Source organism: Pipistrellus hanaki (genome assembly GCF_964339955.1).
Source record: "Pipistrellus hanaki genome assembly, chromosome: 12".
NCBI classification, from domain to species: Eukaryota; Metazoa; Chordata; class Mammalia; order Chiroptera; family Vespertilionidae; genus Pipistrellus; species Pipistrellus hanaki.
The window spans coordinates 27,275,093-27,300,612 of NC_140514.1; the positions used below are offsets into that span (position 1 = coordinate 27,275,093).

Below are 25,520 nucleotides of genomic sequence, written 5' to 3' on the forward strand. Positions count from 1 at the left end.
AATACTCAGGCACTCCTGCCTTCTTTCTGTGTATTGTTCTGGTCTTTTTGCTTGTTGCTCACACCAAAAGGAGCTACTTTTTTTTTTTTTACAAGGGGGAGGAGTGGCAGCCTACCAAAAGGAAGAAAAAAGGGTGGTTCTTTTGGCATTTAACCAACGAATATATTTGAAGTACACTTAAGGCGTGTACAGTTTTTTGTTTTGCTTTAAATTATACTGCTGCTTTTCAGTTTCATCTAAAACTCTAAAATAAGAGCAGCCCTGTAGGTTGGTGTAAAAGAAAAAGGAAAAAAAAAAAGATGAAAGGCTTTCTAAAAGCAGGCCTGAAAAAAAAAGAAAAAAGAAAAAAAAAGAAAACTCTAAAATAAAAATCAGTGATTTACCTGTTAAGAAAAAAAAAAAAAGAAAAAAGAAAAAAACAAAACAAAACACAGACTGATTGCAAAGCTTATTCATAAAAACACATGATTTGTCACATAATTGTAATGGCTCAGTAAGATTTCTATTCAGAAGACTGAAAAGCAGATAGGTCCCAGTCCTTCAAACATTTCTTTTGACCATCCACCTAAGTGACTATCTGCCCTCCAGATGCAATGATCAATTTTGCACATCGACAGGAAGGTTGCAATAGCTTTTATCTCGTGGGTGATAGCTTACATGTCAAGCTGGGGAAATGCGAAGTCTCCTTTAACTTTCTCCTGAGATTAAGGCTTAAAGCATTCATCATGTGCACCCTTAGGAGGGTACAAGCAGAGAATCATAAAGTCAAGTTATTTATGTTTATTTAATATATGCTCCTCAATAGAAAAAAAGGCTTTTATTCAATTTCAACAATCTTTCTAATGCAATGGTATTTTTTCATTCTTCTCCAATTAAGGAAATTCAGAGAGTTACAAATCTATACTTATTCTGAATTTATCACCTGTTCCAACTCAATCTCTCAATAAATATCTATTAGCTTGAGGAGAAATATTTATGTGCTAATTATATCATTTGCCATGGGAAAATGTTATGAGACCAAAATAAAATTTTACTGATAAATACACAAAAATAAATAAATATATGTACAGAATTTCTAAAAATTTTTGTTCAACTTTATAAAACTGTCATTAATTCCAGTGCAGAATTAGTCTTTACTAATGTTCTGTAACTAACTGTTCAACAGATGCTACCATCTGACTAGGCAGAAGAGGCAATATATATTAACAAAATCAGCTAAAATATTTTAAAATGTCTGATAAAGTATAAGATATGTACTTTACATATTTTATATGTAAAGTACACAATTCACAGGACTATGCAGTATACTAAAATAGTTACAATGTTTTCTGGAACTTTCTATAAAACTGTGTGGGCTGCAAAACACTCCAAATCCTTACTATCAGAAGAGGCCTGATATGGATGACTCAGTTCTTTCCCACATCTGCCTGACTGCCAACATAAATAAAGCAAAGCTCTTTTTAAAGAGAACCCAGTATTCTCAGCGTAAGAGTGAAGATTTAACTTTGAACTATTCACTGGACCCTTGAGTAATATGATATTTGAGAACCCCGTCACCAAGTCATAGCATATCTGAAAATACCCCAAACTATTCAATAAGTACATATTATATCCTAATATTGAGTCCCCTAAAACTGAAGGCCAATAAATGCTTTAGCCTTAGAACATAGCGTTAAAAAATGGCACCCAATAATTTTTTAAAATACATTTTTATTGATTTCAGAGAGGAAGGGACAGGGAGAGAGAGATAGAAACATCAATGATGAGAATCAATCGTTGGCTGCCTCCTGCACACCTCTACAGAGGATCGAGCCCACAACCTAGGCATGTGTTCTTGACCGGAATCGAACCTGCAACTCATCAGTCTGCAGGCTGACATTCCAACCACTGACCCATACCGACTAGGGCACCCAAAGAGTTTTTAAGTCAGAGATTACTACACAAACGGAGAGGGGGTGGAAAGATTTCTTAAGATACGGGAATTTACCATTCACACCTTCTGGTATTTAACTTGGTTTGACAATTTTAAAAAATAGTCGAGAGGGCAAGAATGTGTAATAATATCCATTCATCTAAACATTAAATATACCTAATAACTCCATGGCATATTAAAAAGGCAAAACAGGAGCCCTGGAAATTCAACCTTGCATAGTGATATCTAATTCTTCAGTTTATATGGGCTTTGCAATTTATTAGGCTTACAGTTCACATAAATCAACTGACATTCTGCCCATTTCTTTCTTAGAAAAGTTTTAAAACTAGAGTTCCTTTAGGTTTGGTAAACTAAGCAAAAACGTGCTTACATTTGAAATTTTGATGAGACAAGCAATGTGTTAAAATATAAAGCTATGTGGGCTAAGATTATTGTGAGGATCAAATGAATTAGTGTTAGGCAAAATGCCTTATGCAGGTGTCTGACAAAAAGTAGGCCCTATTCAAGTGCTAGCCATTTATGATTAGTATTATGCTACAAATAACAAACTAAAAGGGACAAGACCCTTAAAACACATCTAAGAAAGCATATATATTAAGCCATCTAATTCTAGGCAATACCCAATACCTTTCAAATCAGAAGTGCCTATACACACAAATTATTCTTTGCTATGTAATTCTATTATTTTGCAGCTGAGAAAATTTTATAATATATGAATAGTTTATAGGTCCTATTTCACATTAAATCCCAACTTCGTAGGCAAATAAAGAACATAAATCTGTGTTTGTTTGTTTTTTTAAAAAAATCATTTATTTTGTTTGCCTTCAAATATTTAAATAAATAAAAAAATTTTCAATGATAATTTTTAAACAGAGCAGATATATCCCAACAACATTTTGATTCTGGTACAGGAACCCATTTCCTCTTAAAAGGAGGATTCCAAAGGAGAGGACAACAGAGAAGTGCTTTACCTATAATGCAAGTAAATAAATTCTTAATTCTAAGTCCTACTGCATATTTTTGGGAAGGGGGAGGGAAGGAGATAGTCTCCTTTTCCTGAAATCAAAATCAAACTTACATAAAACTTTTTAAATAAACTGTTCAAAGTTCATGCCTGGCAACTTCTCACTCCTCAAAGTCCATATCCCAAGTACCGCCCCCAAGTATGACAAAAACCAGTAAGGAAAACATCCCCAAGCATGCCCTAAAATTTCCTACGTTGTTTCTCTTCTCCTCGTGTCTGGAATCAAAACTCTCATTTTCTTAGTGCACTTACCTCATTAGTAGGAAATGTACATGATTATATTAATCCCTACCTAAAGAATAAAAAAACTCTTCTCTACAACCAGAAAGGTGGGGGGGGGGGGGAGGGAGGGAGAGGGGGAGGCAGGGGGAGGGGCAGGGAGAGAGAGAGAGAGAGAGAGAGAGAGAGAGAGAGAGAGAGAGAGAGAGAGAGATTAGAAAGTGTATTTTGGCATAAGCAGCAATACGTAAGCTGTAGGTCTGCCCTAGCCAGTTCTCCCAAGATTCTTCCTCTTCCGTGTCTTTCCTTCCTTTTCTTCGGAACCCCAGAAAATTCCATGTTTTGTTTAGCTTTGTTTTCTTAACAATGTTGGCATAAAGGAAATAAAGCGGGAACAAGGCAGGCATGTGGACTGAAAGTACTACTCTAAACTGGGAATTGCTTGTGTACAATTCTTGATAGCTAAAACAGTTGTTTCTACTTCCAGCAACAGAAAACAGCATTCACGTCTTAAATAAACAACTGCAGTTACACAGTAGTTATGAACTTACTTCACGATTTAATTATCCTGAGTTATGAAACTAAACATATGTCTCGCTACGGAAAGGTATTAAACAGCACTGTTTAATGTGCTGTAATATAATGCCCTCTATGGACTAAATTATAGCACTTCAACACATTAACTTAATATATGGAGAAATACTTTAGTCTAGAAAATAAATGACAATAAGTTAAAATGGCAAAAAAATTAGCATTTTTGAGTCTATAAACAATTTTGCATAAATTGCTAAAAAATGAGTACTAAAAACCATAGAAAGAAATGTTAAGTGGTATTACTGAATGAGGAAAAAAAATGTTGACTTCTTGTATTATAATCTAAAATAAATATATAGCTATTCCAAAAGAGATAAGGCATTTTTAATTTGGAATTTAAAAATAGTCTTTAGGCTCTGAAACCTTAAAACCTTTAAGTTCTCATTAAAGTACACAGGTTTGGGGAAAATTCTTAAGGTCATTTCATAATGCTTGTAATAGCATGATTCAAGCATTTGTTTCATTCAATACAATGTGTCAAGATTCAAAATCCTGCTATAAAGTCTTTTATTTTTAGTATGAAACAAATACCCACAACTCACTAAATTTCTCTGCCCAACTGATTATATTCCATGTGGTCAATTACAGAGTATGCCATAGACCTCATTTTCTGTCTACAACACTAGGTGGCACCAGCACCCACAGTACAGTTGACTGTCTGACCCAGGGCATGAAATCTGGCAGTGTTGATTTTCTGTGTGTCCCTGTGTTCCCTAGGATTGTTTCCTGGTAGTAGGAAATTAGATCAGAGTATGCTGGGAACAGGAAAATAACTTCACCACCAAAAGGCATGTGGGACAAAATAATCTCTGACCAGAATTCAAAATCAATTTTGAATAGATCAGAATTAAATGTAAAAATGAATCTATAAATAAGTAAATAAAGTTACAGATTTCCCTATGTGAACATTTAAAATGTCCCGCAGAATTAAAATTCTTTAGAAAGCTGAGGGAAAACTGTGACATAAGAGTATGCATCCTTTGTATATAAAGAACTCTCAAAATTAAAGGTGAAAATCTAAATTTAAAAATAGGCAAAGGAGCCCTGACCATTGTGGCTCAGCTGGTTGGAGTATACTCCTGTACACTGAAAGGTGGTGGGTTTGATTCCTGGTCAGGGCACAGACCCAGGTTTCAGATTCCAGCCCCTGTTGGGAAACGTACAGGAGGCAACTGATCGATGTCTTCTCTCCCAAATCAATGTTTATTATTCTCTTTCTCTTTCTCTCTTTTAAATCAATTTAAAAACAACAACAACAACAACAACCCTACTGGGTTTGGCTCAGTGGATAGAGCTTCGTCAGCCTGCGGACTAACAGGTCCCAGGTTCGATTCCGGTAAAGGGGGTTTGCCTGGGTTGAGGGCATATCCCCAGTGCGGGGTGTGCAGGAGGCAGCTGATCGATGTTTCTCTCTCATCCGTGTTTCTGGCTCTCTATCCCTCTCCCTTCCTCTTTGGAAAAAAAAAAAAAAAAATCAATAAAAAAATATATATATACTTTAAAACATCCACATATCCTCAAGTGAAAATTTAAAAAAAAAAAAAAAAATGAGCCAAGGATATGAACAGGCAATTCACACAGAAATTACAAATAGCCAATAAATATATGGAAACATGTTCACCTTCACTTTAACTTATCAAACTCATAAAGGTTTCCAATTTGGTTTTAAATGACAAATACAGAATGTCTGGAAGAATCCATAAGAAATACATTAGACTTATAAGAAATACATTAGAGTAGGAAGGAGCACTAAGTGTTTACTTGAGACAGGATGACCTACTATATTTTTTAATTTGTATATGTGAAGGTATTACCTTTCCAAGAAAATATATATAAACAACTGATGGTGAGAGAGAAATGGTATTTTCCTACTCTGTTAAAAGGGGTAAAAATTAGTTCTGGATATCATCCTCCCTCCTGACTCCTTACAAGTGCTTTTAATTCGACATTTGCTCCGGGGCAGGGCTTCTTCCACCCCATTATCTCCTCACTTTGCTAACACTCTTTCTCCATAGTATCAAACTTTCTTTAAAACTGTTATCACTTAGTATCTACTTTCTAAAATCCCATTCATTCCTCAGCCCTAGTAGCCCTGCCCACTCACACCACCTGCCACTGTCAGGCCAACATCTCCCCTTCTTTTTGATAAATTCTTAATCCCTAATTTTAGGTCAGCTAGTATTTGATAACACACCAACCCTTCCACCTTTACATTTCCTCTTCTCTTGGTTTTCCCTCGTTGATCTGTGGCCTTAATTACTATACCAGAACCCATGGCGAATCCTATATAATAAAAGGCTAATATGCAAATTGACCAAATGGCAGAACGACTGGTCGCTATGATGCACACTGACCACCACGGGGCAGACGCTCAACGCAAGTAGTCAGTGCGCTCCCACAAGGTGACCGCTCAGCCAGAAGCTGGGCTCGTGGTTGGCGAGCACAGCGGCAGCACTAGAGAAGTCCAACTACCAGCTTAGGCCCACTCCCTGCAGTCAGCTATCCCCTGAGGGCTCCCAGACCATGAGAGGGTGCAGGCTGAGCTGAGGGATTCCCCTTCCCCTCCAGTGCATGAATTTCATGCACCGGGCCTCTAGTACACACATAAAAGCAAAGTCTCTCTCAAGGATTTCCTACATATAATATCCATCATTTCTTGGCTGTCCCTTAAGTAATATACTAGTATTACCAATATATTTTAAACTTATTTTTTATCTTCTCTCCTTAAATCTCACTTCATTCTTCAAAATCCCCGAACTCAGTTTCTCATACTGCCAACCATGTATTTGCACATATTGAGCCGTCTTTAATGCCTCCCCTGATCATTCCTGTTCATGTCCAACCAAACCCCAAGTCCTACTAGTATGTCATCAGGCTCATCCCACTGCCGTACTGTTCACAGCCTCCTCTTTCTTAGACTGCAGCCACACTTTCTACACTGGTCTCTGTCAGCAGTACTACCCATTTGCAACAAACATATAAGCAGATTCAGTAGAATCCACATAATCACTACCTATTTTCACAGAAAACACAACTAAGTAAAAAACACATGTTCAAATTACTTTACACACAAATCGGGTCATGGGAAATGTTGAGACAAAAGAAAAAAAAATGAGACTAAGTAAAATTAATTAATAGCATACCTCAATTTATACTTTTCAAAAAAATGCCTACTACTCAGTATACCTAACTTTACACCTATTACTGGGAAAAACTGCAGTATATTGAAATAGTAGGAACATTACAGGAAGGTTCTTTTGTTCAAAAATTTTAAAAATTAATTTATGGGAAAACAAAAGTAAATGCACCTGAAAATGTTTTAACACCTCTTGCTCTTTGTGCTATCAGGAAACACTGAAGCAAAAGAAATATACGCTGAAGACAATTCTAACAAAATTTTTTTTCCTTCTAGTTCCCTGGCAAATATACAAATGATCAATGAATAATTGTGTGGAAAAGTTAAGAACAAGGGTAACAGATGAGTGCAAGAGAGGCAGAAAAAGCACTAAAACCTTTAACTGGGACAGTAGGAGGGGATTCTATCAATGCGATGGGATGGACTGGACACCACAAATGTAGTACACTACACAAAATGCAGTGAAATGTTCCACGGGAAGTCAAAAGTTGGCAAGAAAAAGAAAAAAGCACAAAACAACGTACGGATTCATTACCTGAAGTTTTACTCAGCTCTGCTGAAATTATAGCAGATGGTGATCTGTTCTCTTTCTCTGTACCAGCAGGGAGTTTTTTCTCGGCTTCTCTCACAAGAACTTGGGGTTTAACTACAGTCCCTATCTCTGGTTGAGTGGCCGAAGCAGACCCATCCGGAGGCAGTGAGGGCACCTTTGCGATATCAGACCTTTCTCTGGAGACTTCCTCGGGCACACGGACTTGTCCGTCAGCCTGATGCTGTACGTGCTTGAAGAAAATGTCCTGGGGTAATTCTGAGCCAGGCAAGGACCCGGCTCCGTCCTCGGCATTAGCAGTTTCACCTTTGTGGGATACGTCTAGGTCAGTGTATTCCCTGGCCAATTTGGAAGAATCGGTTCTGGAACCGACAAATGTGGGGAACTCATCTATGATCTCAATGGGAGAAGAATCTGAAAACGTTTCGCTCTCCCTGACTTTCGCCTCCTTGGCAACAAACAAGCCGTCGTTTGAATAGACGGCAGCACCGAGCTCCTCCATCTGCAAAGGCGTTTTCTCCTTTTGGGTCCATGTGGGAACTTCGCCGGGCGATACGGTGCCTTTTGTGGTGCCTAAACTGGGCTGGAAGGATTCCCAATACGGCTTCCCCCCTTTAGGTGGTGGTGGTGATGCTCCGACTTTTTCCTTAGTTTCACGTTCTGTCATGAACTCGGACGAAGCCTCGATGAGGCTTTCTTTCGTCAGTATCACAGCTTCATCTTGTTGCTGTGGAACTTCAGGAATGGAGTCATCGCTGAATAAGTCCACTGGTTCCGAATCAGGGGAGGAGTCTTCAACGAGGTCCGAGGGCTGAGGCTCTGGCTGTGCGGCTTTGGCTATTTCTGAATAATTAGAGAAATCTGGAGTGGGTTCAGCCGAGACCTTTGTCTCTTTAATTAAATCGCATGCGATCGATATATAAGGAGCTTCTGTTTCTTGAGCAGCTACAGTCATGCTTGCAGGCTCTTTCACGTCTTCCTTGGTGCCTGACCCTTTTTTAAGTGACACGTTCATGGCTTCTTCATACGGTGGTGGATTTTCAGGCTCGAGTTTCATGCTTTCGTAGTTCATCGGAGGAGGAGCGTCTAACGGGGCTGCGCTGGGCTGCGCTCCGGAAGCACCGGCCCCGGGAGCTACAGAACTTAATGGTGCTTCCATCACAATGTCAGGCAAAACGGGCGAAGGAGTAGCTTCGGACTCTTCAAACGATGGGCAAAGCTGCGCTGCCGAGTAGAGGGACTCCTGCAGAGCTTCTGAGGTTTGAACCAAGTCCATTTTTGTCTCGAACGCAATCTTCGCACCCGTGGCTTCGTTCAGTTCACTTTCACACGCTTCCTGCACTAAATCTGGGGTCAGACCTTCGGGCATGTTCGTCATCCCTTCCCCCAGCACCTTCGATAAACTATCTGTTGTGACATAATCTGTCTCAGAATCCTGGGCTGCCACAGGGAAAGGGTGTGATGACTTGGTGCCAGTGTTCTTCTCTGTTGTAATCTGAGCCTTTTTCTCTTCTATCTTTTTTTCATCTGTCTTGTTTTCTGAAGCATGGTCTTCCAGCCTAGGGAAGGTGCTTGTTGACATGCTTTCGGTTGCTGTTGGGTTGAAGGGAGTGCATGTGATGTATGTTCCTGAACCATCTTTTACAGCTTCTGGGGTACTGGGGAAGGAAGCATCGTCGTTACTGCTCTCACTGTCTCTCTCAGGGTTTGTCTGATCGAGGCTATCCACAAAATATTTCTTATCCACTTGACTCTCCAACTTGCTCTCTCTATTGCCTGCGGTAGCCAAGACATCGCTGTCTTGCTTATTATCAATACCTCTCACTTCCCATACTCGCTCAAATGGCTTAAAGTCTGCATATTCTTCCCTCATAGGAGCTCCTGCTGTACCTCTCTCTTCATTAAATCGGTCCCTTCCTTTTTCTGGAGACATAACGTCCTTCTCTTCTTTAGTGAAGTTACCAAGGGCTATAGGTGACTCCTGCTGATTATGGAGGACATTTTTACTAACTAAATCATCCTCTTCATCTTTACTCTTCACAGTTATTTCCTTCCTCGGGTCTGCTACTGTGAAGGCAGATTCTGCTTTTGGAGAGCCACTGATGGATGACCTCATTTCTGAATATCTCAATTCTGAAAACCCTGTTAAATCTTTGTCTACAAATGGATTCTTTGTCTTTCCTGGAAACTCTCTGGAAGCTTCCTTCAAAGTTTCTTGAATTGTTCCTTTGGTGGGTAATACTGCTGGTAAGTTACCAAAGTATTCATGTTCTTTAAAAGAAGTAGCTGAGAGGGAAGAGAGAGAAGGAAGAGAAGCAGCAGTCTCAAGCAGGACAGATGGGAAATCCTCTTGACCAGCGGAAACAGTGTTACCTGGCTGCTCCTTCAAGTCCATAATTTTTTCTGTGGCCATGGACAGAAAGGAAAGTTAGAGAATGCCAGTGTTCTCAGAGTTAATGTATGCTCTATTCAGATTCAAAATAATGTTAGTAAAAAACACTAGCTATTAACTAAAATGAAATGTAGCAATTAATAAATAACAAATAGACTGGAACCATTACTAAAAAAATTAATGCTTTTATCAATAAAACCTGTGTATGGCTTCAGAGGTAATTATACATCATGCAAAGACATAAATCAGTCTTTAAGAAAAACCTCAAGCATAATCACTAAAAAAAAAAAAAGCTAATTTTAACTGGTTTTAGAGGGGAAAAGAGGATTTGAGAAGAGAGTTTCACAGTTTAGGAAAGAAAAGACACTGGACAATTAAATGCCACAGAATGACATTCGTTCACGTGGAGGTCTTGCAGCTATACAGCAAGTCAATTTTACTTGGAGAAATGGAACCGTCAATATGTAAGTGTAAATCAAGGGTCCAAGAATTCTTTATGTAATTTCCAATTATTAATCAAAAGTTCTGCCCATTTCCCCGTGGGATACAGCATGTAAAATGCAATTTCAACTCTTTCAGTAGATATTATGTGAACCATGTTAATTTTTAGTAAATTCAAACTACTCTGTACAGAGTTAACAAAACTAAAGAGTTGTTAGAATACGCAGAGGTAAAAGGCTAGCAGAAAGAACTTGCCTGCAGAGGAGTGTATCACAGGCTCAGATGCAGCAGGAAGAGCAAAGAGTGTCTCATCTGAAAAACAAATAGAATATAACCTCAGCAGAAATAAAGGCAGAGTTGGAAGGAGCCTAAAGATAAGAGGAGCAAGTAAGGGTTCAGTTTGGAGTGAGTTAATGCAAAACTTCACCTACAGAGAACAAAGCCAAGATAGGAAGGAAAAGGTAGTACCATGAGTAGAACCATTAATTCAGATTAAATTACCATATATATGTGTATTATAAGGGTGATTAAATGGTATCCATACAACTATCATTTTTCAAGAGGCAAAAACATGCGTGTGTTACACATCATGAACCAAAATGGCTTTAAGATACTATTTTTCTTACTTAATATACCACATCCAAAGCTTTTATTCACATTTTCAGACAATTAAATTATCTTGTACTAATTAAGCCAAAATTTTAAAGATGTATTTGAATAAAATTAATATGACACTTGCTTAGTCATTTTTATTGGCATGTGTTCGGTTCAGAACTTTCGAAGAATGCATTTTCTTATCCCAGATTGTCTACCTTTAAATAAAAATATCCTAAGAGTCATTGCACACTATTTTTTGAAGACATCAGTTCTATCACCATTGTCCAAATTACAAAGAAAATACTAATTATCATTAGGAAGATCATTATTATCGCCAGTCTTATTTTGTTTACAATTAACGTTGAGGGCTACTTGTTATTCTAAGTACTTTACCCGCAAAAACTCATTTTACTCCTTAGAACCCCATTGCTGCAAGGGTGGTTGTTACTATCCCCACGTAACAGACTAAAAAACCACCACCACCGAGGGACAGAACTTAAGGAACTCACTCAAAACACAATGCAACTGGTGAGACTCAGGCAATTCAACCCAGAGCCCATTTTCTTAACTGAAATATATTATGGACTGGATATTTGTCTCTCACACACACACACACACACACACCACACACACAATTTGTATGTTGAAGCCTTACCCTCCAACATGATGGTATGTGGAATCAGGGCCTTCGGAAGGAAATTAGGGTTACCTGGTAGGATAGGATTAGTGTCCTTATAAGAAAAGACATTAGAGAGCTTGATGCTCACCCTTCCCTGTCTCTCCATTCTTCTGTACCTGTGCACACGCGCGTGAGCGCGCGTGTACACACACACACACACACCCATGCATGAATGCACGCACATTGTGAGCAAATGGCAGCCACCTATAAGCAAGAGAAGGAGTCTCAGAATGAAGCCTAGCTGGCACCTTCATCTTGGATTTCCTGAACAGTGAGACAGAAAGGATGAATAAGCTTTACAAAAAAGGCTAACAGAAAGAAACTGTGCAAACTGAACTACAGCAGGGGAAAAAAAGACTGGGGGGAGGAGGGGGGGGGAGGGATGAACAGAGCTCACCGACCTATGAGATAATCAAGCATTTAAAGTATATGTATAATAATTGGAACCCCCTCCAATCACAATAGTGACAGATGCGGGAGGGGGGGGGGCAGAATAAAGATATAACAAACTAAAATTTGTCAACTGTGATGGAAAATACCAATTTACAAATCCAGGAAGCAGAATAAATACAACCCACAAAGAAACACACTGTAAAGGTCAAATTCTTGTAAACCAAAGACTGAGAAAAACCTTTAAAACAGGAAAAGGGCAAGGGAACAGCAATAAGAATGACCTGACCTCTCACTGGAAAAAAACATAATCCAAAAGGTAATGGACATCCTTAAAATAATTTTTTTAAAAGGGCAATCTAAAATTATATACACTCAATCATTATTATTTACTAGTTCCCTATTTGCAAATTTGTCTACTGGCTAAATTGGTAATCCCAAAACCAATACTTACAACAGCAAACATGCCCTTCACCCAGGTTCCCAGGCAAGGTCAAACAAAGAAACCCTATGTCTCCTTGTTTCACTCTGACTGTAAACACGTATTCTTTTTCCAGCCTACTTAGTGCCACATTTTTTCACATTTTTGTGGCTTTTGTTAGTTATTTTGCTGTTTCAATAGGCTCCTAAGCACAGTGCTTGAAGTGCTGTCTAGTGTTCTTAGCCACAGAAGGTTGTGATGTACCTTACAGAGGAAAATATATGTATTAGATAAACTTCATTTAAGTATGAATTATCATGCTGTTGACCATGTGTTCAATGTTAAATGAATCAACAATATATAGTAAATAATGTGTCTTTAAGTAGAAATACACATAAAACAAAGTTATATATAGATTGGCTAACAAAAATGCTATGGCTAGAGGTTTCCAGGAACCTAACCCCGTATTTCCCCTAGGGGCAATGATTCAGTATTTATTAATTCGGTGTTTTCTGCGACTCTATAAAACATAACTTCCCTCTCTGACTGGCTTATTTCGCTTAGCATAATACATAACCCAGGAACACAGACAATAGGATGGTGAAGGCCTGGGGACAGGGGTGGGGATGGGCTGAAAAAGATGGAGAAAGGGGACATAAGTAATATTTGGAGAAATATGTAATATTTTCAACATTAAAGATTTAAAACAGAAAAAAAAAACCACCATAACTTCCATATATAGCAAGATTGACTGTATTTATAAAATAATATTCTTAAAAAAACAAAGACAATAAAGGTATTATTAGATAAAATATGAAAACAAAAACTGAAATTACCATCAAGAGACCTGCACTACAAGAAATGCTAAAGTTCTTTAGACAAAAGGGAAATGACACAAGATAAAAATCGGATTTTCATAAAGGAACAAAGAATGGTGGAATGGTAAATATATGAGTAGATATAAAATATTCTCATTTCTTAATTTCTTTAAAGAATAAGTGATTTTGAAGCACAAATAATTATAATATACAATATTTGTAGAAGCAAAATGTGTGACAATAAAAACACAAAGAATGGAAGAATGGCATGGACGCATAAAAGAACAAAAACCAGATGGGACAAAGAGAAAACAAAGACTTAAATGAACCATACTAATAAGTATGATCAATGTAAATGGTCCCAATTAAAAACAGGTTTTCAGACTAGATAAAAATCCTTCTACGTGACATTTATAGAACACACACTTTATATATAAGAACACAAGTGGTTAAAAGTGAAAGGATATACCCCTAGCTGGTTTGGCTCAGTGGTTAGAGTAGTTAGAGCATCGGCCTTCAGACTGAGGGGTTTCAGATTCTATTCCAGTCAAGGGCACATGCCTGGGGTTTGATCCCCAGTAGGGGGAGTGCAGGAGGCAGCCAATAAACGATTCTCTCTTATTATTAATGTTTCTATCTCTCTTTCCCTCTCCCTTTCTGAAATCAATAAAACATCTATCTATCTATCTATCTATCTATATAAAAGCCTGTAGCTATGACGCACAATGGCCACTGGGGGCAGACATTCAAAGCAGGAATGGAAACCACAGGCATGGAAACATGAAACAGACTGATGAATCTCAGAGGGAAGGGAGGAAGGGGGAGTGCGGGAAGAGATTAACCGAAGATCTCATATGCATACTAGAGGCCCGGTACACTCCAACACACAATCCAGGACTGCTGGCTCCCAACCACTCACCTGCCTGCCTGCCTGCCTGATTGCCCCCAACCACTTCTGCCTGCCAGCCTAAATCACCCCTAACCACTCCCCTGCCAGCCTGATTGACATCTAACTGCGCCCCTGCCTGCCTGATTTCCCCTAACTGCTGGCCTCCCCTGCCAGCATGGTAGCCCCCAACTGCCCTCCCCTACTGGCTCAGTCCCCCCCACCAACTGCCCTCCCCAGCAGTTCTGGTCCTCCCACCAATTGCCCTCTCCTGCAGGCCTGGTCCCTCCCATCTGTCCTCCCCTATTGGCCATCTTGTGTGTTGGAGTGACGGTCAATTTGCATATTGCTCTTTTATTATATAGGATACATTAATACCAAAACCAAAAATAGTGCAAGAAAAATTTACAGAAAAATACCCCCTTAAACATACATGCAAAAATCTTTTAACATATTAGCAAATTGAATTCAGCAATATTCAGCAATTCATAAAAAGTATATTCATTATCAAAAGGGTTTAATCCCAAAGATACAAGATTGGTTCAACATTGAAAATCAAACAATGAAATTTAGCACATTAACAGTCTAAGAAAGGAAAGTGATATGATTGTTTTAATAGATGCCAAAGACATCTGTTAAAATTCAATACCTATTTCATAAAAATTGTCAACAAATTTGGAGTAGAAGGAAACTTTCTCCACCTAAGTAAGGGTTAGGACATCTAGGAAGAACATGCAGCTAACTTCATACTTAATAATGAAAGACTAATTATATTTCCCCCAGAGGCAGAATAAAACAAAAATTTTTTTTACACCTTTTACTGTACTTGCCTTCTTTTTTTTTTTTTCTTTTTTTTTTCTAATATATTTTATTGATTTTTCACAGAGAGGAAGAGAGAAGGATAGAGAGTTAGAAACATCGATGAGAGACAATCATCAATCAGCTGCCTCCTGCACACCCTCCACAGGGGATGTGCCCGCAACCAAGATACATGCCCTTGCCCGGAATCGAACCCGGGACCTTTCAGTCCGCAGGCCGACGCTCTATCCACTGAGCCAAACTGGTCCCGGCTGCCTTCTTCTTACCACATTTATAGCATAAAGATCAGAAGGGAAAAATAAAATGATCTTAACTTCCAAACAGCACTGTGTAGTTAGAAAATTCTATGGTTAAAACAAAAACAAAAAACACCTATTAAACCTTACTAGAGCTAGGAAGTAAATTTAGGAAGATGCAGGATAGTTACAAGAATAGTATGCAATCACTATATGTCCATGTACCAGCAATGAACAAATGAAAAACAAAATTTTTAACTACTATCATTTACAATAGCAACAAAAAACATAAAACACTTGGAAGTAGAGATCAAACAAAGAACTTGTATGCATGCATATGAGTCTAAACAATGGACACAGACAACAGGAGGGTGACAGCATGAGTGGGGGGTGGGGGATAGGGGAGGTTGGGGAATAATGGGGGGATGAGGACACATGTAATACCTTAATCAATAAAGAAAAAAAATTAAAAAGTAAATTTAACAATAGAAATACAAAAACTCTACACTGAAAACTACAAAACACTGCTGAGTGAATACACACTAGTAAACATGACATGAATTGGAAGACTCTTAAAGAATTTCTTGTGTTTTTGCACAACTTGTGAGTGGAGGGGTGGGGCACTGGCTGCCTTTGTTCCTATCTTTTCAAAGATGTTGGTATTGCAAACAACCTTAGAGACAGAGGCACAGTCTTTCACTTGAGCAATAAGGCAGGCATGCTTGTTGTGTAAGATTCCGTTCCTCTAAGTCCAAGGTTGCCTGGCCCTCTTTGTGTGGCCCTAAGGCCGTGGTCAGCAAACTGCGGCTCGAGAGCCATGCGGCTCTTTGGCCCCTTGAGTGTGGCTCTTCCACAAAATACCACAGCCTGGGCGAGTCTATTTGGAAGAAGTGGCATTAGAAGAAGTTTAAAGAATTTGGCTCTCATAAGAAATTTCAATCATTGTACTGTTGATAATTAGCTCTGTTGACTAATGAGTTTGCCGACTACTGCCCTAAGGAAATGGGGTGCTGGGAATTTGCCCAAAAAGTGCTGATATTCTGGCTATTACCACTGCTGTGAGCATCAAAGTCCCTTGTTTCTTACCCAGGTATCTGTGTCCTCTGCCAGCATCCATGAGACTATGGCAGGCTAATTTGTTAGCTTGTTATAAGGTAAAATCTCAAACCCTAAGAGGTCAAATCTCCCAATATTGATCTCTAGACTCTCAATACAATCCCAAATTCCCAGCAGGCATTCTATAGAAATGAACAAGTTGACCCTAAAATGTATATAGAAATACAAAAAAATTAGGACAAAACAATTTTGGGGGGAGAAAAAAAAGATAAAACTTGGTGTATTCACACTGCTTGATTTTAAGATTTACTATAAAGTAATAGTAATTAAAACAGTCTGGTTACTGACATAAAGATAGACAAACAGATCAATAGAATAAAATAGATAAAGACATCCTTGACTCACAATAATGGTTTGACTTTACGAAAAGTGATATACATTCAATAGAAATCGTACTTTGATTTTAAATTCTGATCATTTCCGGGCTAAGGATATGCAGTAAAATTCTCTGGTGATGCTGAGCCTCATCAGGAAGGTAAACAACAGATACTCCTCAGTATATTCATTATGTTAGATGATTTTGCCCAACTCTAGATGGGCAAAATATTAAGTGTTCTGAGAATATCAAAGGTAGGCACGGCTAAGCTATGATGCTTGGTAGGTTAAGTGTATCAAATGCTTTTTTAAACATAGTCATTATTTAATGAGCTAATTCTTTGCTCTCCTTCACCTCTCTCCTTCATTATCTCCCTCCTCCACCCACTCCCAACATTGAATGCTAAACACACTTATGTAAACAGACATGGTGTAATGCCAAAGAAAGTTCAGTGCCAATTTCTAATGTGTCTAAATGAATTTCTGAATCAGGATATTTTCAACTTACTATAGGACATAGCCGCCATCCTAAGTTGAGGAGGATCTGCATGCTTAAACAGATGCACTTATATAGTCAACTGATTTTCGTCAAAGGTACCAAAGCAAAATTCAATAAAGACAAATTCCTTCCAAAAACATTTTGCTGGGCCCAGCCAGTGTGGCTCAGTGGTTGAGCATCAACTCATGAAGCAAGAGGTCACCAGTTCAATTCCCAGTCAGGGAACATGCCCAGATTGCAGGCTCCATCCCCAATGGGGTGTATGCAGGAGGCAGCTGTTTGATGATGTTTCTCTCAACGATGATTCTATCCCTCACCCTTTCTCTCCCTAAAAACCAATAAAAACGTATTTTAAAAAAATGTCTGCTGGGACAACTGGATATTTATATGGAAAAAATACATAAATCTAAATCTGTAACACTTCCGGAGACAAAAATTAATTCAAGATGAATTAAATATAAAAGATTTAAACATAAAAGCTAAAATGATAAAGCTTCTAAAAGAAAACGTAAAATGTTTTTACAACCTTGGTGTGTAGGCAAATGTGTCTTAGCACACATTATGAACCATAAAAGGAAAACTTGATAAATTAAGACTTCTTCAAAAGCAGAAAATTATATTCATCAAAAGAAACCAACAATAAAATTAACAGGCAAACCAAAGATTAGGAGAATATATTCACAATGCATATATCTGAGGAAAGACTCCTATAAATCAGTAAGAAAATGGCATCTAACCCAATGTTAAAATCGGCAAATTACTTGGACACTTTACAAAAAGAAAATATAGAAGTAGCCAGTAGACATACAAAAGCCTTCTAATTCATTAGTCATTAGGAAGACCTGAATTAAAACTATAATGAGAAACAACTACGTACCCACTAAAATTTAAAAGACTGATAATATCAAATGTTTGTGAGAATGTGAAGCCATGCTAACTCTCATACATCACTGGTAGACGTGGAACCACTCTGGAGAACAGTTTGACAATTCTTTTTAAATAAAGATACCTACCCCATGAACCAGCAATTCTACTCTTACTCAATTCTACTCTCTTTACCCAAGAGAAATGAAAACTAATATCCACAAAAAAGGCCTATACAAAGAAAGTTCACAGCATTCTATTGTTCAGAATAGCCAAAAACTACAAATAATCCAAATGTTCATCAACAAGTAAACAAATAATTAAATTGTAGTATACTCTTATGGAATACTTACTCGTAGTAAAAAGGAATAAATTACTGATACAACATCATTGGTAAGTCTTCAAAACATATTGGGTACAAATAACCAGACACAAGAGTAAATACTGTATGAGTCCATCCATATGATGCTCTATAATCGGCAAAATGATGGTGAAAACAATCTGAACAGTAGCTGCTTGGGATTAGGGGGCTGGGAGAAGGACAGAACAGGAATTAAATTGACTGCTAAGGGTCAAGAGATCTTTCTGGAATGATGAACCTTTTCTGTATCTTGACAGGGGTGTGGGTTAAATGAATAGCTACATTTGTCAAAACACAGAATTGCTAAAACTTAAGATCTATGCATTTTACTGTATATAAATTATATCTTTATTATTTTTTAAAAATGTTTTTTATTGATTTCAGAGAGAGAGGGAGAGGAACATCAATGATGAGAGAGAATCATTGACTGATTGCTTCCTGCACTCCCTCTACTTAAGATTGAGCCTCACCGAAACTAGTTTGGCTCAGTGGATAGAGCGTTGGCCTGCGGACTGAAAGGTCCCAGGTTCGATTCTGGTCAAGGGCATGTACCTTGGTTGTGGGCACATCCCCAGTAGGGGGTGTGCAGGAGGCAGTTTATCGATGTTTCTCTCTCATCGATGTTTCTGACTCTCTCTCTCCCTTCCTCTCTGTAAAAAAATCAATAATATATATTTTTTTTTTAAAAAAAAAAGATTGAGCCTGCAACTCAGGCTACCCTTGACCGGAATCCAACTCAGGACCCTTTAGTCAACGCTCTATCCACTGAACCAAACTGGCTAGGACTGTAAGTTATCTGTATATATAAAACCCTAATATGCAAATAAACCAAATGGCAGAACTGAAAAACTAGTAGCCTGACATGCACTGACCACCAGGGGACACGCACGGAACATGGCAGGTGTCGGCAGCAGGTGGCAGAGCAAGAAACATGGCAGGCATCAGCTGCAGCGGGGGTGGGGCTGCCAGCAGACAGGGGCCAGAGGACACAGCAGGAGCCACCAGGTGGGGGTGTGGAGATGGGCCAAGACTCGCCCCGGTGCCCATAGCAGCCACACAGCCCACAGTTCCTTTCAAGGTGCACGAATTCATGCATTGGGCTCCTATTGATAGTATCTTAACAACATTAAAATGACTTTATCAACTAAAATAATAAAAATATCACCCTAGCCAGTTCTGGTTCGGTGGATAGAGCCTTGGCCTGCAGACAAAGGACCCTGGGTTTGATTCTGGACAAGGGCAAGCACCTTAGCTGCAGACCCCTTCCAGGCCCACGAAGAGACAACCAATGTGTTTTTCTCACATCAATGTTTCTCTCCTTCACTGTATCCTTCCCTCTTTCTCCTACTCTCCCTAAAAGTCAATGGAAAAATATCCTCGGGTGAGGATTAACAAAAATAAAACATAAAATAATAAAAACATTAACGTGAAAAAACTGTACGTTTATTCTTCAACAAATTTCAGAGAGAGCCCACAAGTAAGCAAGGGAGGACCCGACCCATAGACAGACATAAAACCAACCAATCCACTATAATGTATGGACCTTATTTGGATTCTGATATTTTTTTTAAAAAGACATATGACATTCACTAAGTAGTAGTAAATATAAACTTTGGCTGGGTACGTGGTAAAATTAATTATTGTGAAATACATTGGGAAAATATTTGATCAACAGTGTTGTGGTTATGTTTTGGAAAACAGAACTTGGTTTGCGAGATACATAATGAAATATTTATGAGGGTGTGGGACTGGTAAGATTGGCAATGGATTGATGACTGTTGGGGCTCAGTGATGGTTAAATGAGGTTTCATTCACTATTCTGTGAATATTCCTTTATGTTTGAAGTTTTCCATAACAAAGAGTAAAAATAATTTTTAAGCCTTCCAAAAAAGAGGTAAGGCAATATAAACATACCAAACTTCTGTTATACTGAAGCAATTTTAGCCACATTTTTACCCACAATTCTTTTAGCAGGCCATTAAAATATATATTTGATTCCATCAATGCCAAACTTAACTAGAGCTCCTGATGTTTCTCGCTCACATCAGTTTCTCTCTCTCTTTCTCCCGCAAAAATCATTTAAAAAATAAATCTTCTGGTGAGATTTTTTTTTTTAATTATAACCTATATGTGGGTGTCAGATAGGTACTGGACTTATTTGAGGGATCACTTGGTAGTGTTTAACCACTACTACTACCCTTTATGATGTACACCTGAAAATAATATATTTAACATCAACAATCGAAACTCTTAAAAAGTAACTAAATTAAATAAATAAAAGTTAAACCAATTAAAAAAAAAATAAATGAAACAAAATATTTCACCCATACAGTACTACAAATATATGACAAAAGTGGCATTTCAAAATAGTAGAGAAAATGGCGTTGAGACAAATGAAATATCATATTCAAAAATAAAATTCTATCACTATCTTATTCTCTAGAACAAAATAAACTACAGAAAGAATGAGATGTTAAAATAAAATTATAAAAATACCAAGAGAAAATATGGAGAAATTTTTATAAGACATATATATGACAAAGTCTAATTTCCTTACACTAGATCAAATGCTCCTATAGTTAGAAGAAGAAAAAAGAAGAGGTCAAAACTGTGATGAGAAAAATGTACTGGCACCTCCCGGTAAGCCTAGTAAATTATATGGCACCTAAGCTGATTAAAAAAAAATACTGAGAAATATAAATTTAAAAAAAATTTGCTAAATCATTTATTGGTTAATCTACTCTACTGGTAAAGGCAAAAGGGAAAAAACGGTACTCTACCACATTATTGGTGAAAATATATTAGGTTGGAACTAATCTTTGTTAGTACAATTTGGCATTATCTAGCAACATTTTAAATGCACATGGCCTTTGAACTAGAAATTCTATTAGCATGAATTTATCTTACAACACCCAGAGAACAGCACGCATTCCCAAGAAGTTCATATAAGGCTGTTCACAGCAACATTATTTAGAACAGAAAAAGCTGAGAAACAACCTAGTTAATCATCACTAAGAGGCTGATTAAATAAAATATGGCACATATGTAAATAAATGCATGCTTTAATTCATAACACTTGGCAGTTTTATTGAGAGAAAATATTGTAATAATCCTGGAACTGTGCAGAATGTGAAGATCAACTTTCATTTATAATGTTCATTCATTCAACCAATATGAGTGCTTACACTACATGTCTTTGCTCAGTAATGCAGATATAATGTCATATAATCCTTACTCAAGGAAAAAAAGGTGATACAGCCCCTTTATTCAAGGAGCATATAATCTGGTAGAAACTATAGATGAGTAAACGTACTATTATCACATACATGGTATGATATCTATCATGAGGTAAGAACAGAATGTTATGGGAACACATGAGCAAAGCAACTTAAAACTAATAATCACCATGCCAAGAAACAAAAACTCAGCAGCTTAAATGTGAAATTATCAACTCCTCGTTCAGAGCTGAAATGATGATGAGGCCCTCAGTCTGAGAAGACCTTAGCTTCAGGACAGCTGGGTCTTGACCACCTTGCACACGCCTATGTCCACAAAGGTCACATTCACCCATTCAAGCACTGCTGATGAACCAGGGTTCTGCCCTTAAGAGTTCTGAATCCCTGGTGCTATCATCCTCAGGGGGACCTTTCCTAGGGTCTACATTTAGAATCAGGAACCGAAAGTCTCAAAAAGAATGTGTTATAAGAAGAGTGTATCTGCAACATTTGCTTCTACTTCATCAGTTTTCAAAGAATCAAGAAATATATCCATTTGGTCGGTACTTGAAGCCTGGGCTAGCAAAGTACCTTTAAAATGTGCCATTTAAATTGGAGCCTTACACCAGCAAGGTTTCAAATAAATTGTTTTTAGGTATTTTATGAAATAACTACACTAAAACAGAGCTAATTATTGGACAATAGAAAATAAGCCCCTTTTTAGAAGTGTTTTATATAATATAGCAAGCCTTCCATGTTTACCGAGATATATTGTAGTATGAAATAGCATATTTTCTAAATACTATTCCACAGTTAGATATTTACCAAAGATTATATATATATTCATATATATATTCATTACATTATTTTTAAAAGGATGAGGCAACTTGTTGGTTACTAAAAAGCACTATAAATTTGACACTGTGCTTCCTAGGAACCAATCTGAAACATAATTTATCTTATCCATAAGGAGCATATACACTATTTGTTCCTAGTCAGAAAATTAAAAATAGCTTAACAGAAGAAATTATTCAGAATCTCTAAATTCATCAGCTCTATTCCTTGTTATCATTTGTTAGATAAAAATGGAAGATGGAAACTGAATAGGGTATTACATCTCTTTCTTTAGAGGCATCTTAAGATTTTAACATATATAAAACTCAAAATCTTAAAAGACCTGGTTTTTAATCTTCAAGATATAATAACCCTATACTTAAAGCAATATTAAATCCTACACAAACTTCCATTCAATTAACAACTTTGGACAGTCTCCAACTGATTTGATAAGCACCAACATTCTTTCCTTTGCATTTACATTCATAGCCTCAAAGTCCTGTCAATTCTTCTTTCATAAAACCTTTTTGTACCCTAACTATAAAAATACAGATTCACAACCAATTACAGAATTCATGCTTTCCTTCTATTCTATTTTCATTTAACTAACTAATGAACTAGAGTAGGCGCTACTCACCTGTCTCAGAACTATCACAAAAGCTTTCTGAATATAGTTCCCCGTTTTTCTTTCCAACCTTATCTTAGAATATGGTCACCAATTCCTTTTCTAACACTACCATCCAGGCCTCAGTTCAATAATCTCCAATGGCTTCCTAATACCTAAAGCAATAAATTAGTAAAAGTAAAAAGCTACAAGCGAATAAGTTCATAATTTGTCCGATAAGATGAACTCTATATCTCTAACAAACTTGATCGTTTTACCTTCTAAAAAATGAATTTAACTATTAATGTGCAACCAGGCACTCGTGAATGAAAAGATTTGAAAACTATTTACAGGCTATGCAGATCAGTCTCTGTAGACCTAAAACATAGCTTCCAATCAATAGTACTATCTAACCAATACAAGAAAACCTTCTCAAACTACTTCATTAAGTCTCATGGTAAATCTACCACAAATGGAATTGGCCTGGACCCAGCTAGGGATCCACAGGTTTTCCTTCTTTAAGACAATCAATGTTGCCTTTTTTGTTTACGATTCAATGATGAGGCAGGAAGAGGCTAAACCTGTTCCCACTCACAGCCATGCCTCGTCCTCTGCAGCTGAGATCACCCGAGCAAAAAAAAAAAAAAAAAAATGCCCCCCCACCCCCCCCCTCGGAACCCAGCACCCACAGCCCATTTCCCAGGTCCGTTTGGCTGATGCCACATCGATACCCCGGCAAACTGGGCGGTGGCAGGACTTGGCCACAACTCCCCTCCCCAGATCTCCCCGCACACCACTGGGGGCGCTCTCACTACTCCCCTGCAGCTGGGTCCATGTGGACGCTTTCCAAGGGGTCATCTCCCCACCAGCGCCAGAGGAGGGGCAGGGAGACGGAACGCGTGGGGCCACCCCGGGCCAAGGAGGGGATAAGAACGGGGCGGGGGTTTTAGGGCTGAAGACAGACTAGCGCACTGACGGCGACACTGCGCCTTTTCCCTGGGAGCAACCCAGACGGGGTGGGGGGAGACAAAAGATGAAGGCGCCAAGGCCTTTCCATCCTCACTCACCCCAAAAGAATCCACAACCCCCAGTTCCCGGATACACACCCAGCTTCTCCACTTAGGGTGGGTGGGTGGGTGCCAAACCCCAGGGACGCAGTGAGTGCAACGGGGACCAGAGGGAAGGACCCGGGAGCGGTCGGGTGCACGTGTTCCTCCCCGACGCGCGGACAGACAATGAAGAACAAGCCCGGGCTCTGCCTCCGCCGCCCCACCCAGCTCCGGGCGGCTCCCGCGGGGCGGTGGGGGCGCCTGCCTTCTCCCCTCCTCCCCCAGGTCTGCAGACAAAGCCCCTGGGGTGGAGAGGGGGCTCGGGGGGCGCGGCTGGGGCTGCACACAAAAGCGGGAGGGGAGGGGAGGGGAGGGCGCGCGGCGGGGGAGGCGGCGGGCGCGGCACTCACCCGCGGAGCCGGAGCCCGAGCCCCTGCGCTTGGGCGCGGCCGGCGTGGAGGGCGGCGCCGCGGGGGCCGGCGCGGTGGGCGTCCAGGCGGGCTCGGCCGGGGGGCTGGTCCCGCTGGCCGGGGGCGGCGGGGGCGGCCGGGCCGGAGGCTCGTCGTCGTCGTCCTCCTCGGGGAGCTTGGAGGGCGAGGCTGCGGCAGCGGAGAAGGAGGAGGGTGGGGAGGGCGCGGACGAGGGCGCGGGACTCGGGTCCCAGGACGGATGCCTCTCCGGGGCGGCAGGGGGCGCGGCCGGCAGGGGCCCCCGGGGCGCCGGGGGCACGAAGTCGTCGTCGAAGTCCAGCAGGGGCGCGGCGGGGGCGGAGGGCGCGGTGGGCACCGGGGCGGCCGACAGCGGGGCGGCGGCGGCGGGCTTCCTCTCCAGCACCTCCAGCTCCTCCAGGTCCTCGTCCTCTTCCTCCTCCTCCTCGTCCTCGTCCTCCTCCTCCTCGTCGGGGTCCGACACGAACTGGTACTTGAACGTGGGCTGAGGCCGGGGCGGGTGGTCCGAGGACGAGGAGACCCGAGGCGACTGGTCCGCCGCGTCTTCCATGGCTGGCGGGTCGGAGAGGAGGATGCTCCTCCGAGGCGCGCGGGCTGTGGCGGCGGTGGGGGTTGGGGAGCTCGGAAAGGGGGGCAGAGCCGAACGAGCCGAGGGACCTGCAGAGGCGACGGCTCCCGGAACAATGAGGCTGCCCCTCCTGCCTCCGCACCCGTGATGCGCCGCCGCCCGCCCCGTCCCCAGTTGCCGCCGCCGCCGCCGCCGCCCAGACCGGCGTAGGAGAGAGGCCAGCAGACTCTCCGCCCAGTTTGGCGCGATGCCTCCTCCCCGGCGGGCGGGCGGGGGCCGGAGCGGGACGGAGGGAGCCAATCGGCTACGGGAGAGTTGATTAAAGGACAACCAGCAGGCCCAATGGAAAGGAGAAGAGGGGAGGTGGGCGTGGCTTCTTGCGCTTTCCGCTCTCTTACCGGCTGGGTTGGGTTCGGTGGGCGGGGTTTGGAGCCGGCCGCCCCGCCCTCCACTCGTGGATAGTGTGGGAGAGGGGCAGGTGGGGCGGTGGAGGGGGCGGTGGTCTGGCCGC

At 40.2% G+C, this 25,520-nt stretch overlaps 1 protein-coding gene across 3 annotated transcripts in view; it reads right to left on the bottom strand.

Annotated features, from left to right (window-relative positions):
• The window catches only part of RTN4 (reticulon 4), a 55,653-nt gene extending 30,422 nt beyond the window's left edge, over window positions 1-25,231 (bottom strand). Inside the window, exons 1-3 of one of the 3 annotated variants that reach the window (XM_084900800.1) lie at window positions 24,403-25,231; window positions 10,545-10,601; window positions 7,442-9,859 (exon numbers count right to left, since the gene is read on the bottom strand). In XM_084900800.1, the coding sequence (XP_084756926.1) occupies window positions 7,442-9,859; window positions 10,545-10,601; window positions 24,403-24,991 (3,064 nt within the window). In that variant the 5' untranslated portion in view covers window positions 24,992-25,231. The remainder of the gene's footprint in view (window positions 1-7,441; window positions 9,860-10,544; window positions 10,602-24,402) is intronic. The other 2 variants (XM_084900801.1, XM_084900802.1) reach the window with 2 other exon arrangements.
• Window positions 25,232-25,520: the final 289 nt, after the last annotated feature.